The sequence below is a fragment of the Oncorhynchus keta genome, chromosome 23 (genome assembly GCF_023373465.1).
Source record: "Oncorhynchus keta strain PuntledgeMale-10-30-2019 chromosome 23, Oket_V2, whole genome shotgun sequence".
NCBI classification, from domain to species: domain Eukaryota; kingdom Metazoa; phylum Chordata; class Actinopteri; order Salmoniformes; family Salmonidae; genus Oncorhynchus; species Oncorhynchus keta.
Genome location: NC_068443.1, coordinates 26,296,932 through 26,312,052, shown reverse-complemented (window position 1 = coordinate 26,312,052; position 15,121 = coordinate 26,296,932). Strand labels below are relative to the sequence as shown.

The 15,121-nt window shown below is 42.2% G+C and overlaps 1 protein-coding gene across 5 annotated transcripts in view; it reads left to right on the top strand.

Annotated features, from left to right (window-relative positions):
- LOC118402082 (disks large-associated protein 1-like) overlaps positions 1-15,121 on the top strand; it is a 104,229-nt gene that overhangs the window by 58,431 nt on the left and 30,677 nt on the right. For 4 of the 5 annotated variants that reach the window (XM_035799965.2, XM_035799963.2, XM_035799962.2 and 1 more), the window contains exons 3-4: positions 4,516-5,651; positions 11,000-11,226. In XM_035799965.2, the coding sequence (XP_035655858.1) occupies positions 4,584-5,651; positions 11,000-11,226 (1,295 nt within the window). In that variant the 5' untranslated portion in view covers positions 4,516-4,583. The remainder of the gene's footprint in view (positions 1-4,515; positions 5,652-10,999; positions 11,227-15,121) is intronic. The other variant, XM_035799964.2, reaches the window with a different exon arrangement.

Sequence of the window (15,121 nt, the reverse complement as noted above, 5' to 3'; positions counted from 1 at the left end):
TTAGAGCATTGGACTTGTAACCGAAAGGTTGCAAGATCAAATCCCCGAGCTGACAAGGTAAACATCTGTAGTTTCTGCCCCTGAACAAGGCAGTTAACCCACTGTTCCTAGGCCGTCATTGAAGATAAGAATTTGTTCTTAACTGACTTGCCTAGTCAAATAAATAGATAATAGGGTGCCATTTCTGAAACAGACACTGTAAAACTTCAGATAATTTCTGTTCCTCTCTAGACAATGGCAGAGCAGATATAAATATATGTATGTGTTACAGCTCTTTCCAATTATTCAGATCTTTATACAGTATCAGTCAAATGTTTGGACACACCTACTTTTATTTAACCTTTATTTAACTAGGCAAGTCATTCATGTTTTTTAAAACTATTTTCCACATTGTGGAATAACAGTGAAGACATCAAAACTATCATGTTGTAACCAAAAAAGTGTTAAACAAATCTTTTGAGATTCTTCAAAGCAGCCACCCTTTGCCTTGATGAGAACTTTGCACACTCTTGGCATTCTCTCAACCAACTTAACCTGGAATGCTTTTCCAACAGTCTTGAAGGAGTTGCCACATATGCTGAGCACTTGTTGGCTGCTTTTCCTTCACTCTGCGGTCCAACTCATCCCAAACCATTTCAATTGGGTTGAGTTCAGGTCACCTGATGCAGCACTCAATCACTCTCCTTCTTCGTCAAATAGCCCTTACACAGCCTGGATGTGTTTTGGGTCATTGTCCTGTTGAAAAACAAATCATAGTCCCACTAAGCACAAACCAGATGGGATGGCATATCGCTGCAGAATGCTGTGGTAGTGTGACATGAATTCTAAATAAATCACAGACAGTGTCACCAGCTAAGCACCCCCACACCATCACACCTCCTCCTCCATGCTTCACGGTGGGAATCACATATGCAGAGACCATCCGTTCACCTACTCTGCGTCTCACAAAGACACGGCGGTTGGAACCAAAAATCTCAAATTTGGACTCATCAGACCAAAGTACAGATTTCCACTGGTCTAATGCCCATTGCTCGTGTCTCTTTGCCAAAGCAAGTCTTTTCTTATTATTGGTGTCCTTTAGTAATGGTTTCTTTGCAGCAATTCAACTATGAAGGCCTCATCTCAAACAGTTGTTGAGATGTGTCTGTTACTTGAACTCTGTGAAGCATTTGTTTGGGCTGCAATTTCTGAGGTGCAGTTAACTCTACTGAACCTATCCTCTGTAGCAGAGGTAAATCTGAGTCTTCCTTTCCTGTGGCGGTCCTCATGAGAGCCAGTTTCATCATAGCTCTTGATGGTTTTTGAGCCTGCACTTTCAAACTTCTTGAAATGTTCTGGATTGACTGACCTTCATGTCTTAAATGATGGACTATCATTTCTCTTTGTTTATTTACCTGACATGATGACTCCTTGCTGTCCCCAGTCCACCTGACCGTGCTGCTACTCCAGTTTCAACTGTTCTGCCTTATTATTATACGACCATGCTGGTCATTTATGAACATTTGAACATCTTGGCCATGTTCTGTTATAATCTCCACCCGGCACAGCCAGAAGAGGACTGGCCACCCCACATAGCCTGGTTCCTCTCTAGGTTTCTTCCTAGGTTTTGGCCTTTCTAGGGAGTTTTTCCTAGCCACCGTGCTTCTACACCTGCATTGCTTGCTGTTTGGGGTTTTAGGCTGGGTTTCTGTACAGCACTTTGAGATATCAGCTGATGTACGAAGGGCTATATAAATACATTTGATTTGATTTTGATTTTGATTTGATTTGATTTGAGCTGTTCTTGCCATAATATGGACTTGGTCTTTTACCAAATAGGGCTATCTTCTGTATATCACCTCTACCTTGTCACAACACAACTGATTGACTCAAATGCGTTAAGAAGGACATAAATTCCACAAGGCACACCTGTTAATTGAAATGCAATCCAGATGATTACCTCATTAGGGTGGTTTAGGGAATGCAAAAAGTGTGCAAAGCTGTCATCAAGGCAAAAGGGGGCTTCTTAGAAGAATATAAAATATATTTAGTTTTGTTTACCCCTTTTTTTGGGGGGGGGGGAGATTCCATGTTTTATTTCATAGTTTTGATGTCTTCACTATTATTCTACAATGTAGAAAATAGTAAAAATAAAGAAAAAACCATTGAATGAGTAGCTGTGACCATATCTTGCCATTTCCACTCCACAAGCGTAATTTGTGTTAATTATAGACATGATGGCTGCATCAAATACTTATAAATCATTACCGTGTGGGTTGTCATTATGTGTTTCCAAAACTCCCATTCCTTGGCAGCAGCTAATGGGGATCCCTAATAAATACAAATATAAATACAAAACTATCTCTCTCTCCCACCACAGAGAGTGATATCAGGAACATGGGGTGGGTTGGGGGCTGAAGCAGCGGTTCAACCCCCAGTACCATTAGAGGATCACAGTGGCCAATAATAGCCCAATAATAACATGGCTGGCTGCTCACTCTCTGCCACCCGTTGAGCCCTCTTCCTTCCTGCTGTGTGTGGTGCCATGTGGCCCGGTGTGTGCTGCTTCCTGTCCTGAAGGACGTCACACAATTAACACAGCTGAATGAAGAGCCCCTCCGCCTGCTGCAATTACTCTGATGCGCCTTGCATGTCAAATAAATTAATCGAGCCGATGTTTGTGCTCTCGTGTCTTTGATATATATTTCAAGACGTGTGATTCAAAATACTGCCTCATTGTTAAGTATGTGGTTATGATCTGTTCTATTGTACATTGCAACCAGAAGAAGACAGTTAACATATTGTCACACCCTGACCATAGTTTGCTTTGTATGTTTCTATGTTTTGGTTGGTCAGGGTGTGATCTGAGTGGGCATTCTATGTTGGATGTCTTGTTTGTCTATTTTTATGTCTGGCCTGATATGGTTCTCAATCAGAGGCAGGTGTTAGTCATTGTCTCTGATTGGGAACCATATTTAGGTAGCCTGGGTTTCACTGTGTGTTTGTGGGTGATTGTTCCTGTCTCTGTGTTTTGCACCAGATAGGGCTGTTTTAAGTTTTCGCACGTTTGTTGTTTTGTTAGTTTATTCGTGTACAGTTTCTTTATTAAAGTACAATGAATAACAATCACGCTGCATTTTGGTCCGCCTCTACTTCACCTAAAGAAAGCCGTTACACATTCTTGTTGTCAGTGTTGGTTGGTGAAGAGGAGGCTTTTCTATTGTCTTTTTTTTAACATTTTCTTCAGATGGGGTAGAGGTTAAAAAAAAAGAGTCAAAGAAATATGTACTAAGATAACCCCAACCCATTCCCCCCTCAGTCCCCATCCACCCACCTGCATCCTCCCCACCCGGAAACCATGTTATAATATTAAATGTTTTCGCAGCAGTGCTGCCTGCCAGCAGTGATCTTCTCTGAGTGATTCAGAGATGCAAGGGGCTATCATTGTTAAGTAACATAATAGATGCAAAGCATTTAATATTTTAATTCATGCACTTTGAAAATGCAGGGCACTCCCTCGTCATATGGAGGAATGTGTCTACCTGATTTAGGGGACACAGTGAACAGTTGGGAGTTTGGGACAATCTCCTCATAAAACATTTCCTTGGTGTTATGTACAGTCTGTGAACAAACTGAAAATGTATAAATTGATGGTTCGGATTATGAGATGACAAGGTCATATTTTTTCCATATTCTGTTCCATTTGAAGAGTTGTTCAGATTCAATCCGATCTGTGGACCTTACTTTTTTAATGGCTAGCTCAGAATATGAACTTTCCAAAGGTTGTTTATATATTGAAGAGATCAGTCCTTTTGGGAGCCCAGATAATGTTTTTATAAATCCCGTCATTGGATGGTTCAAGTCTCAATATCCTTGAGTGGCCCAGCCAGATACCGGACTTGAACCCGATGTAACATCTTTGGAGAGACCTGAAAATAGCTGTGCAGTGACGCTCCCCATCCAACCTGACAGAGCTTGTGGGGATCTGCAGAGAAGATCTACCCTTACACATAATGGTCTACCCTCACACATTACAAGGGGGTAGGATGCCGCTCCTTTGATATTCATGGAGATTCACTCATGACTAGCACATAAAAATACCAGACAGCCAGTCAAAAACGTGGGCCATGAGAAACAAGCTAGTGTCGCAGAGGAAATAAATCACAGCTGAACTGTGGCGGAATTCTTGAAGTTAAGCTTTTTACTCTTTGACATACCCTCTGTGTCTGTCATTCTCAATGCTAGGAACCCAATACTCCTCTGGTTTTGAGAGTGTTTAAATCAAAATAACCTCTCAGAGACTAATGCTTTACTGACAAAGTAGATGGTGTATGTGTTAAAAAATACTGATTTTGGATCTCAGCTCTCCCCACCACAATCCTAACCTTCATACTTATTAGAGTAGATATGAGAGATAATTATTAGAGTGCATTGTTTTTGGGAGTATAAAAGCGCATGAACAGAAGGACAATACAATGTCTACATTTTCATTTCTTCTAACATTTTGTTGTTGTTTCTCCACCTCTGTCTTTACAGCTCCTATCAGGAACATCATCTGCAGTGGTTCCCTGGTTGGCCCACTGTCTGTGGACTGAACAGACACCATGAAGGGTCTATCAAGCAGCCGCAGCCACCACCATTTGGTCACCTGTGACCCTGGTTCCTATGATGCCCTAGGCCATGGCCACCACCCTGACCGCAAGCCCTACCTGATCAACCAGATGGACATGCCCATGTCCCACCCCTCTGACCATGCCTACTACACCCAGGTCCAGAGCCAGCATAACCAGAAGAACCACACTGCCTTCCCCTCAGACAGTAGTGTGGTGCCCTATGGGACCTTCCCCAGACGACACTACAGCAGCTCACACCACGAGCTGAAGGATCGGGTGGGGGTGGATGAGTGTGCTGTGGTGCCCTATGGTGTGGGTGTTGGTGTGGGTAACATGCTTCCCAACAAGGGCGTCAACATCCGCCTGCCAGTCAACCTGCTGGACCAGTTTGAGAGGCAGCCGTCATTCACCCGGGACGGCTACCACACGCTGCAGTACAAGAGGACGGCACTGGAGCAGCGCAACGACAGCCCCGGACGCATCCGCCACCTGGTCCACTCCGTCCAGAAACTCTTCGCAAAGTCCCACTCCTTGGAGGGGCCAAACTCCAAGCAGGGAAGCATCAATGGCAGCAGGAACAGCCCCGAGAGCGAGACGCCCCCCACGCAGAAGCACCGCAAACGTAGCAAGAGCAGGGAGCGCTGCAAGTCAGCTGAGCCCAAGCACAGGAGCCCCACCTCGGGGTACTGGAGCTCAGACGACATGCTGGATGACCGAGACGTCTGTCACAGCCTGTTGCACAGCCCCACTGGAGTCATGACCATGGGCCGCCACCCGGACAAGTCCCAGTCGCAGTACTTTATGGAGGCCTACAACACCATCAGTGAACACGCCCTGAAAACGTCGCGCAGTAATAACGACGTAGTAAAACACACCTGTGTCCCCTCCCATATCCCCATAAGCATGGATGCCCAGCTCATGAAGAAGAGCTTATGGTCGTCCAGTCTAACGGTGAGCAGGGCTCGCCAAGTCTACCAGAAGGCCTCAGTAAATTTAGATCATAAAGCGCTAGTGAAATCTGAGGCTTGTCAGCAGGAGCGCTCATGCCAGTTCTTGCAGGTATGCAATTCTTTAAATTCACCCCTAAACCCAAACCCCCCCTTGCCCACCTACCTACCCCACTGGAGAGGACCTACCCCCTCTCCACTTTCATTTGATTTGAAGAGAGAAGTAAGTGCAAACCAGTAGTGGCCTTACTTCCTTTAGTAGGCTTTTTTCTTTTAAACCCATCAGTGACTGGCATTATTTCCTGTTTATAAACCTCTTAATTTCATAGATTTCCCAGTTTTTGGGTTCTTTAATTATTACCTAATAATTTTGTGTGTGTGTGTGTGTGTGTGTGTGTGTGTGTGTGTGTGTGTGTGTGTGTGTGTGTGTGTGTGTGTGTGTGTGTGTGTAAGCATGCGTGTGTACTGTGTGAATATTCTCCGGAAGTTGTACACAAAGATTACATTGCCAAAACCATCACCTGTGAAATTCCACTCACGAGACACAGTTTGCACAACAAGAGCACAAATAGCACATCTCTAAATTGATCTAAACACTCAATTTCAAGTCAGTTTATTTGCAGAAATATCCAAATACTGATTAGGAATTATTATGTTAATGTAAATGTTGTTCTCAACAATAGTTCATCTCCTCTCTTTCTCACAATCACTTGTCCTACACTGAATGTATATTCTAATCACTGAATATCATAATGTATACCAGACATGTAGGAGTGGTTTTATGTATAATAGGCTAATAGAAGACATTGAGACACAGTCAGCAACACTGTGAACCAGCACATTAGTGGATGTTTCCCATGTACTCCTTCATGTCCTGCAACAGGTGAAGGATCTTAATTTGATTACCCTGTTGCAGAAGAACATTACTGCGATGCAGGATATTTGAAACTTGTAGTGTATTTGAGGTTTAAACAGGCTTCTGAAGTTAGTCATTTCCACTGTGAAATTTCAGACATGATTTTCCCTTACGAAAAATCTATCAACCACTAAATAAATGACCATTAATTATAATCCACATAATAATTCACATTTTCTTCTTTAGCAAACAGGTTCAAATTAAGATCCTGTATCTCTTTCTGCCGTATATAGTAACTCTGTTACCATAGAAACACCCACCAACAATAATGACAGGATTGATTCGAAAGTTGGGATAGGATAGTGGTAGCTGTGTTATTAGTACAAATGGAGACCAATTACCTATATGTCTGTGAGTCGAGTGCCATGTGAGGAAAGATGGCAAAGATTTTATGCAGCTTTTTGAAATTATGTTAAAAAATATATATACATAAATAAAACTGGAGCCAAGCATTTTGATTTCTCAAATCTCAGATCTAAACTTCTAAATTCGTGTAGTTATTAGGGATGTTGTGTTGTGAGTAGACTTGTTATGTATTTTAAAGTATTATTGATACTGTATTGTGTACATGAATATCCAACAGGGAAGACCCCAGTGACAAATACACATGCACAGTACCCAATTACTTAGCCATTACAACATTTAGATCTCCACATATTCAGCTCCACACTGTGTACAGTGAACGGTTAGCCGCAGTAAATAAAAATAACCGAAGCTGTTATAGGGGAGTTGTCACAACAACAAAGTGCTGAACACATAAAGTACGGTATTTAAGATACAGCACATGATAGTTCTGTGTGAACTTGTGAAGATAGGCCTATTTCTGTGGCGAGCATGTTATACTGTGTTCTACAGATGTAGGATCTTCATTTGAGACAGTTTTCTACAGCAGGAAAATATTCCTGCAGCAACAGGAAAGGTGAATTATTATGTGGATTATAATTCATGAAAAGTTTGTGGTCATATGCACATGCTTAAAAACATAGGTGTTGGGCTAATAAATAATACTAGTAAAGAGAAGGAAGGCCCGCTGTTACGCTCTTTGATGGAAGGATCGGACCAAGGTGCAGCGTGGTAGGCGTACGTCTTACTTTATTCAATGAACACCGAAAAAACAACAAATACAAACGAAACGTAAAGTTTAGTAGGGCTAAACAGCACAGTACCAAAACAAAATCCCACAAACTACAGGTGGGAAATAGCTGCCTAAGTATGATCCCCAATCAGAGACAACGATAGACTCTGATTGGGAACCATACCTGACCAACAAAGAAATAGAAGACATAGATTGCCCACCCTAGTCACACCCTGACCTAACCAAATAGAGAATTAAATGGATCTCTAAGGTCAGGGCGTGACACCCGCACACTGTTTATGCTCCCAATTCACCACTTTATTGACAATGTTTAGAACCGAAACGGATCTTCATCAGGTCAAATCCCCCCTCACATGACCATTACACACATGATGCATGGTGGGTATGGAAACAATTCAAATCACTTTGCGCATCGTCAGTCATAATTAATCACAGAGGTACATACGGTCATTAGGGATTATATACAAATCGGTCCAAGTTAAAAACCTAGGCAGCAGTAAAAAAGATTACGTTGGAAACTGTTGGAATACCCGCCTAGGGGTGGAGATACTGATCATCTATTACTGAGAAGAGAATTGTATTGGATTCACCATTTGTCTGCCATGTCTCCAAAAGGTCTCAACCAAGAGTTTAATATCAGACCATTTGTTCCGTGAATATGTTATGTTGATTTGTCCTGCCATCCAGGACTCCACTTGGTCATTTTGTATATTTGTATATATTAGATCTTCTGTAATTACTACATGTGCCCATCTCATTGATATCAAATGATTAGAGTTGTTTTTGAAATAGGTCAGTGTAATTATATCAATAGCCACCATGCGTCCTGCGCATAATGGTCATATGGGCAGGTATTCCATATGTTTCCAACGTAATCTTTTTTATTGTTGCCTAGATTTAAATTTGGACCGGTATGTATTTATTTATGTAGGTAGGTAGGTAGGTAGGTGTGTGTGTGTGTGTGTGTGTGTGTGTGTGTGTGTGTGTGTGTGTGTGTGTGTGTGTGTGTGTGTGTGTGTGTGTGTGTGTGTGTGTGTGTGTGTGTGTAATGTGTGTGTGTGTGTGTGTGTGTGGTATGGTATGTATGTATGTAATCCTTTATGTGATTGACTATGTGCAAAAGTAAATTGTTTCCACACCCACCATGTGTCATGTTCATAATGGTCATGTGAGGTGAAATGTGTATATTTTGGGATGTGAGTGCTCAGTCTGTTTGACCTGACGAAGATCCGTTTCGGATCAAAACGTTATCAATAGTGCAGTGAATTGGGAGCATAAACAGTGTGCAGGCCTTCCTGTTCTTTACGATTATAATTAATGGACATTTTTCTAGGGGTTGATGCATTTTTAGTTAAGGAAAATCAAGTCTGAAATTTCAAAATGGAAATTACAGAAGCCTTTTTAACCCTTTACAGTTGTGTGATTTGGGCTTATTGGGCTTATTGGGCTTATTGGAGAAGAAATATGGAACGTATATGCATAAGGGAACAGTTTGGAGATTATGGGAAAATTATTAGATAAATACTGAATCCAAAACTTAAAATACACTGTTGATTTTAGGTGCATTTTACATTTACTGTACTTTTTGCTGCATTTGTTGTTAACGAAATCTGAAAATACTCTGGATTCATTCAGTAACATGATAAGAATATTATTAAGGTGCAACATAATACCAAAAAATGTAAAGCGTTTGAGTCTAACTGGTGTTTCCAAGGGGCCACATACCTCTTCAAAGAAATTGAAATGAACTTTTATGACTCAAAGGAGTGTTGTTGTTTACACAATCCAAAAACGGTCCATTATAAATCACAATCTGGGTAAGGTGGGCATAATTTGAAAGCTTGTTCTATTGACTAGCTAAAATATAAAATTCGATCTTACAGTGTTAGGATTTCACTAGGCAATTCAGTGAAGCAGGTCTTAATTTTAGTGCGCGTTGAATGGCGGCATGAGTGCATTCAGATGTGTGCACCGCAGCACATTTTCTTCAAAACGCAACAAACATAGGCTCATTCTGGTCAGGGAAACCCAGGATGGAACATCTTGTCATCTTGTAACTGTACATCAAACATAGTGATCATAAATGTTGACACTGTGTATGACATGAGTTTTATGATATGGAAATGTCTCATCTTTCAAAATACATTGAGTCCTCGTAATTTGCAGCATTTCCCTTACTCAGACAATAAAACATTTGCTAAATTTCCCCAATAACTGGAGGGGTGGGGGCAACTTCTTGTTGCGCGTGTTGCTCATGTTCAGAATGGCTGTCAGTCAAAACCCATACAGTGCTGTGAAGTGGAGACCCTGTGCTCTGACATCAGGTAGAGCATTTTATTGTATAGCCACTGCGTTCTCATTTAAGCACTTATCAGTGTCCAAATCTGCTATTTTCAGCCCGTATACAGGAACGAGTGTAAAAGGCTACACCTCAAATACACTACAAGTTTTACATTTCTCCTGCAACAGGGTGACCAAATTAAGATCTTACATCTGTAGTATGTGGGCATGCAGCCGCTCAGCGGTAATAGAGTAACTCTGCCTCCACAGCCTCCTTTTATATTCAACCTGCTAATTTCTGCTCTGACGACAAAAGCCCTAGTAGCCTAGCCTGCCCAGCTCTGGCTGTCTCCCTAGTTACCAAGGCTCCTCTCCCTTTGCAGATTCATGTAACTACTAAGTCTTCGGAGGAGTGGGATTCTCTCTCCTCCAGCATCAACTTCGTCTCCAAAGTATTTTTGAATGCAATATGGTAACTTCCCAAATTGGGTATATCACTGGAAGATGAATAGATCTTCTCTGGTAACACATTCTTTCACTGTTTCTGAATGAACCTTTTAGAGAAGGGGCACCATAATCCCTCTCTGTATGGACATAGTAGTATTCCTATTAGTAGTATTCCGATGAACTATTATTATACAATAAAGAATAGTTTGGAAGTTCAGGTTGTGCTATTGCTTGTGCCCTAGTTTTACTCATTTGTTCAACACATATTTATGGCTACCTCATTGTGTTTCTCCTTCAATCCATGATCTCCCTTCACACCTATACAAAGCCTTAACATACTTTGTTTCAGGCTAGCTCAAATGTTGTACCACCCCGATGATGTTGTTTGAGCTCAGATAGACACCCTAGTTCTTTGTGAACATCCTCTTGATAAGTCTTTGTGTGCCCTTAGGAGGACACCACACTAGCGGATGCCCAGGTTGTCGGGAAGATGTTTTTAGTGTAATCATGTGAACTCATACCAGCCTCTTCCTTAATCACTTGTTTATTACCTTCAATGCTCAGTATGAGAGATAGAGAGAGGTAGGGGTCTGACTGTGCGTTGGATGTTGTTGTGACACTGCGTTGGCAGGACCGGACCAGCTAGATGTGGGTTCATGGCGCCATACAGTCATCCGTGGAGGTGCCTGATGCCCTGTTGTCACCTCCCCCGTCCCCACAGGTGCCACAGGACGAGTGGAGTGGCTTCTCGCCTCTGGGGGGTAAGGAGGATGACATCCCATGTCGACGCATGCGCAGCGGGAGCTATGTGAAGGCTATGGCCGAGGAAGAAGACAGCGAAGACTCTGAGGGAAGTCCAAAGCCATCGCCAAAGGTCCAGGCCCAAGGTCGACGGGCCAGCTATATCAAAGCCACCCAGCCATCACTGACTGAAATGACCACCTTAAAGTAAGACTCTGCGCTATGACATTTTAAAGTGACTTTGACTTAATTTCATTATCATAGTCCTTATGATTTTACATTCTTTGGAGCATGATGTGTGTACTTAAATGACCCATTTACTGCAGTGGGGGAGAAGCATAGCATGAAGAAATCAGACAACCGTTTAGGATAAGGTCCTCCGACCCCCAGCTTTATTGGTACCGTTATATAGAGAGGTTGCTCGTAGCTTTCAGTATCACTCTGGCACATCTGGGACTTCCAGCTAGAATTTGTGAATTCATTAAAGCAGCATCCAATCCAAGAGACAGCCAAGCCCGGCACCTGTGCATTTCCCCCCGCATGCCGTTCCACTCAGTGAGTAACGAGTATTAATGTTTCAAACACCAGGGGAAATGACTGGAAGATTCTCCTGACTGTAGATGAAGTGAGAAGCTATTTAAAAAATGAACGTTTCGGTTGAAAAAGTACAGTATATTCTAAGTTATATAATTATGCTCTTATCGGTTTATTATAATCTTCACAATGAACAAATATGTCAATCCCTAAGCATGGCAAGCATCTCTCAATTTATTTTTTTTGAATTATGAAAGGATCTTTGACAAAAGTTGAGCTAAAGGCACTAGGATTGTGAGAAAAGCATCCCGAACCGTGACTGTGATCCGTGTTCTAAATCAGCTTGTATTTCTGTCTGAAGCTCTGCATGCCTCATGACCTTTGATAGTGTACTGTGCCTCTCCTGGTTCTGTTGTTCATGTTATGAACTCCACTAGGTGTCTGAAACCGTTTGGCAGGCACTAAGTGATCCTTAGATTACCACATCTGTTGCCCGATGGTTACTGTACTGTATGTGGGCCATGCAGATGTACTACTGAACTTACTGTGGAGTAATGATGTGATCATCTACACTGATAAATCACCTTCCCAGTCAATAAGAACAACATTGATTTATTACACAAAAAGGAATGCATTTAATGTTTTAGGAGATAGATCAGTGTAATAGTTTTACACTTTTGTTTCATTTTCTCTCTTTGACGCCAGCCTACAGTAGCTAATAGGCTCCATAGACTTTGCACTAACAGCAGGGATATGATTACGTTCTCCCCAGAAACACCCCAGGCCTGTCTCTGTCTCTAATTAAGTGCCCACACTGCTAGAGAAGGTATGCTGAGCCTGGGGACTTCTCTTTAAAAGTGCTGTACTCACAGATTGGAACTTCATTGCTGTGCTGTTTGAGATGAATTACAGGCAGAGGGTATGTGTCATCATTAATGATATATTCATTTTGATTCAGTTATCATATAGGCCCGTTTGGATTTTTTTATTATGGTGTTATGGTAATGTTTAATAGCAGTCGATATAATGTATGTGTCCCACATTTCTATGTGCATGTGTGTACATATTCTTGACATTTATCTGTCTTCGTTTACTGCTTGTTAGATAATATTGGAAACATATCGGTTTATTCCACACCAATGACATCATGCATAACCAAATTCCTTAACATCCCAACACTGAGGCAGCCGCAGCTCTTGCTTCACCCTTCAAGCACTTCAGGTTCCATCTTCTTCCATTTCTTTTATTCTGGATGTAGTCGGAGTCCAGCTCCCAGCAAGCCTTCTGGGAGCTGGACTCCGACTACATCCAGAACAAAAGAAATGGAAGAAGATAGAATTTCAGTAGGAGCTTCTGATCCAAAAGAACCATGCTGCAGCAGCAGTTTAGACATGGAGTTTAGACAGAGTTTCTCAGGTGCCAGCCCAACCCAACCCAGCACTGTCCTAGATGTCTATTCTGCGTGGCTTCCCTCACTGCTGCTGCTTAGCCGAGGTGTCTGTCAGCACGGCAGGCGAGAAAGATTTGCGTGGGCAGCCTTAAGTGAATTTAGCTGTTTCTCCTCAGCGCTGTGGTCGCTGGCTGGCCCGAACTGCTTTATGGGAGAATGCATAATGTATGATCCCTTATTGATGTCACTTGTTGAATCCACTTCAATCATTGTAGATGAAGGGTAGGAGACAGGTTAAAGAAGGATATTTAAGCCTTGGGACAACTGAGACATGCATTTTGTGCCATTCAGAGGGTGACTGGGCAAGACAAAAGACTTAAGTGACTTAAAGACTTAGGTGCCAGGCGCACCAGTTTGAGTGTGGTTAAGAACTGCAACGCTGCTGGGTTTGTCACTCTCAACAGTTTCCCGTGGGTGTCAAGAATGGTCCACCACCCAAAGCACATTCAGCCACCTTGACACAACTGTTGGAATGCTCCTTTGATTTAATGACATTAATTGTTGACCAGTTGAAGAAGGATTTTATTGAAATGAATAACACGATTAAAGACGAACGCACAACTCTACAAATAGCTGTTAATGGTGATGGCATATTCAATGAACTGATGAAAACTAACCAAGCGCTCCAGGACAAGTTGTCTACAGAAATAAACTTAAAATCAAAAAATTCAACCAAGACAAAAAACACAAGGCCGAGGATAGAGTCTACTTCTGGAGAAACCCTGACAGGGGAGGTCCTGCTCCTCCTCTCCATGGCAGACGCAGGGGGGATGCCGCAGACTTCGATCCACCCCCGTCTGATCAACGCTCTACAACCAGCGCCTCATCGGCTTCCAGTGGTACTGTTGTGGTACTTTTTTATTCAACGAGAGACTGGACGGACGGAAGGGCGGAGGAGGCCGGAGGCACGCGCATCGACGAGATGCCGCACCCGACGGGGTAAGAAGAAACGACCATCGGAGGCAGAGGAGACCGTTCACACGGTCCCAGAATCCACGGGACTGAGTGTCTTTAATTTATCAAGCAAGATATTGAGCCCTGCCCATGTCTCTTTGCTTAATAAAGGGTTATATTTTGTGCCTACAACCCAGTGCAACGATTTTGATGTTAAGGTAGACAAGTTTTTTAGAAACATCCGTTTAAGGGAATACTTTAGCCCCCCTAATTCTGACACTTCCATAGAACCAGTAGGTTGCTCTCCTGCACATACTCTGTCTGACTCCTTTTAGAAGCATGCGTTATTTTATACCTCCAGCCAATCGCAAAAATATTCCACATGAGGGCAGTATTGAAGCTATGGGACATTTTCTTCTGCAACGTGACCCTAACGAACTACCTTCCAGTGACTGCATTATAACATTGGCTGAAATAGTACTCACACATAACTATTTCATGTTTCTAAGTGATTTCTTTATTCAGACGAAGGGTACTGCTATGGGATCCCCCATGGCTCCTAACTATGCTCATTTGTATGTGGGTTACATGGAGAAACAGTCTATTTTCAATCCTCTCAACGGTGTTTTCTTGCCTCACATCATTATTTGGAAACGGTATATTGATGATATTTTTGTTCTATGGAGGGGTGATGCAAAACAGCTCCAGGCGTTCCATGCTTTTCTTAACTCCTGTTCTGATCATTTGAGATTTACTATGCAATCTGACACACGTCAAATCAGTTTTCTTGATATTCTGATCTTGTGTGAAGATAATGTTCTATACACTGATCTTTATAGGAAGCCTGCTGATTGTAACAGTTTGTTGAGGGCTGATAGTTGTCACCCACTTCCCTTGAAAAATAGTTTGCCCTACAGCCAATTCTGTCAAATCAAAAGAATTTGCAAAAAACAATCAGATTTCGACAGAAATATGGCTGAGACGCAAAGAATGTTCATAGAGAGGGGCTACAAAAATGATCAGATTAATATTGCCATTGAGAAATTTCTAAACAAAACGAGACATGACCTTTTTCAAGGTCAGTCTCGCAAAAATACGCATTCTTGTGTTCTAACTACCCGCTATTCAAAGTGCTCTGAACAAATTAAGGAAATTGTTCACAAACATTGGCACATTCTCAAATCTGATGATAGTCTCGGTAATGTGTTTTCAGACCTTCCCTTG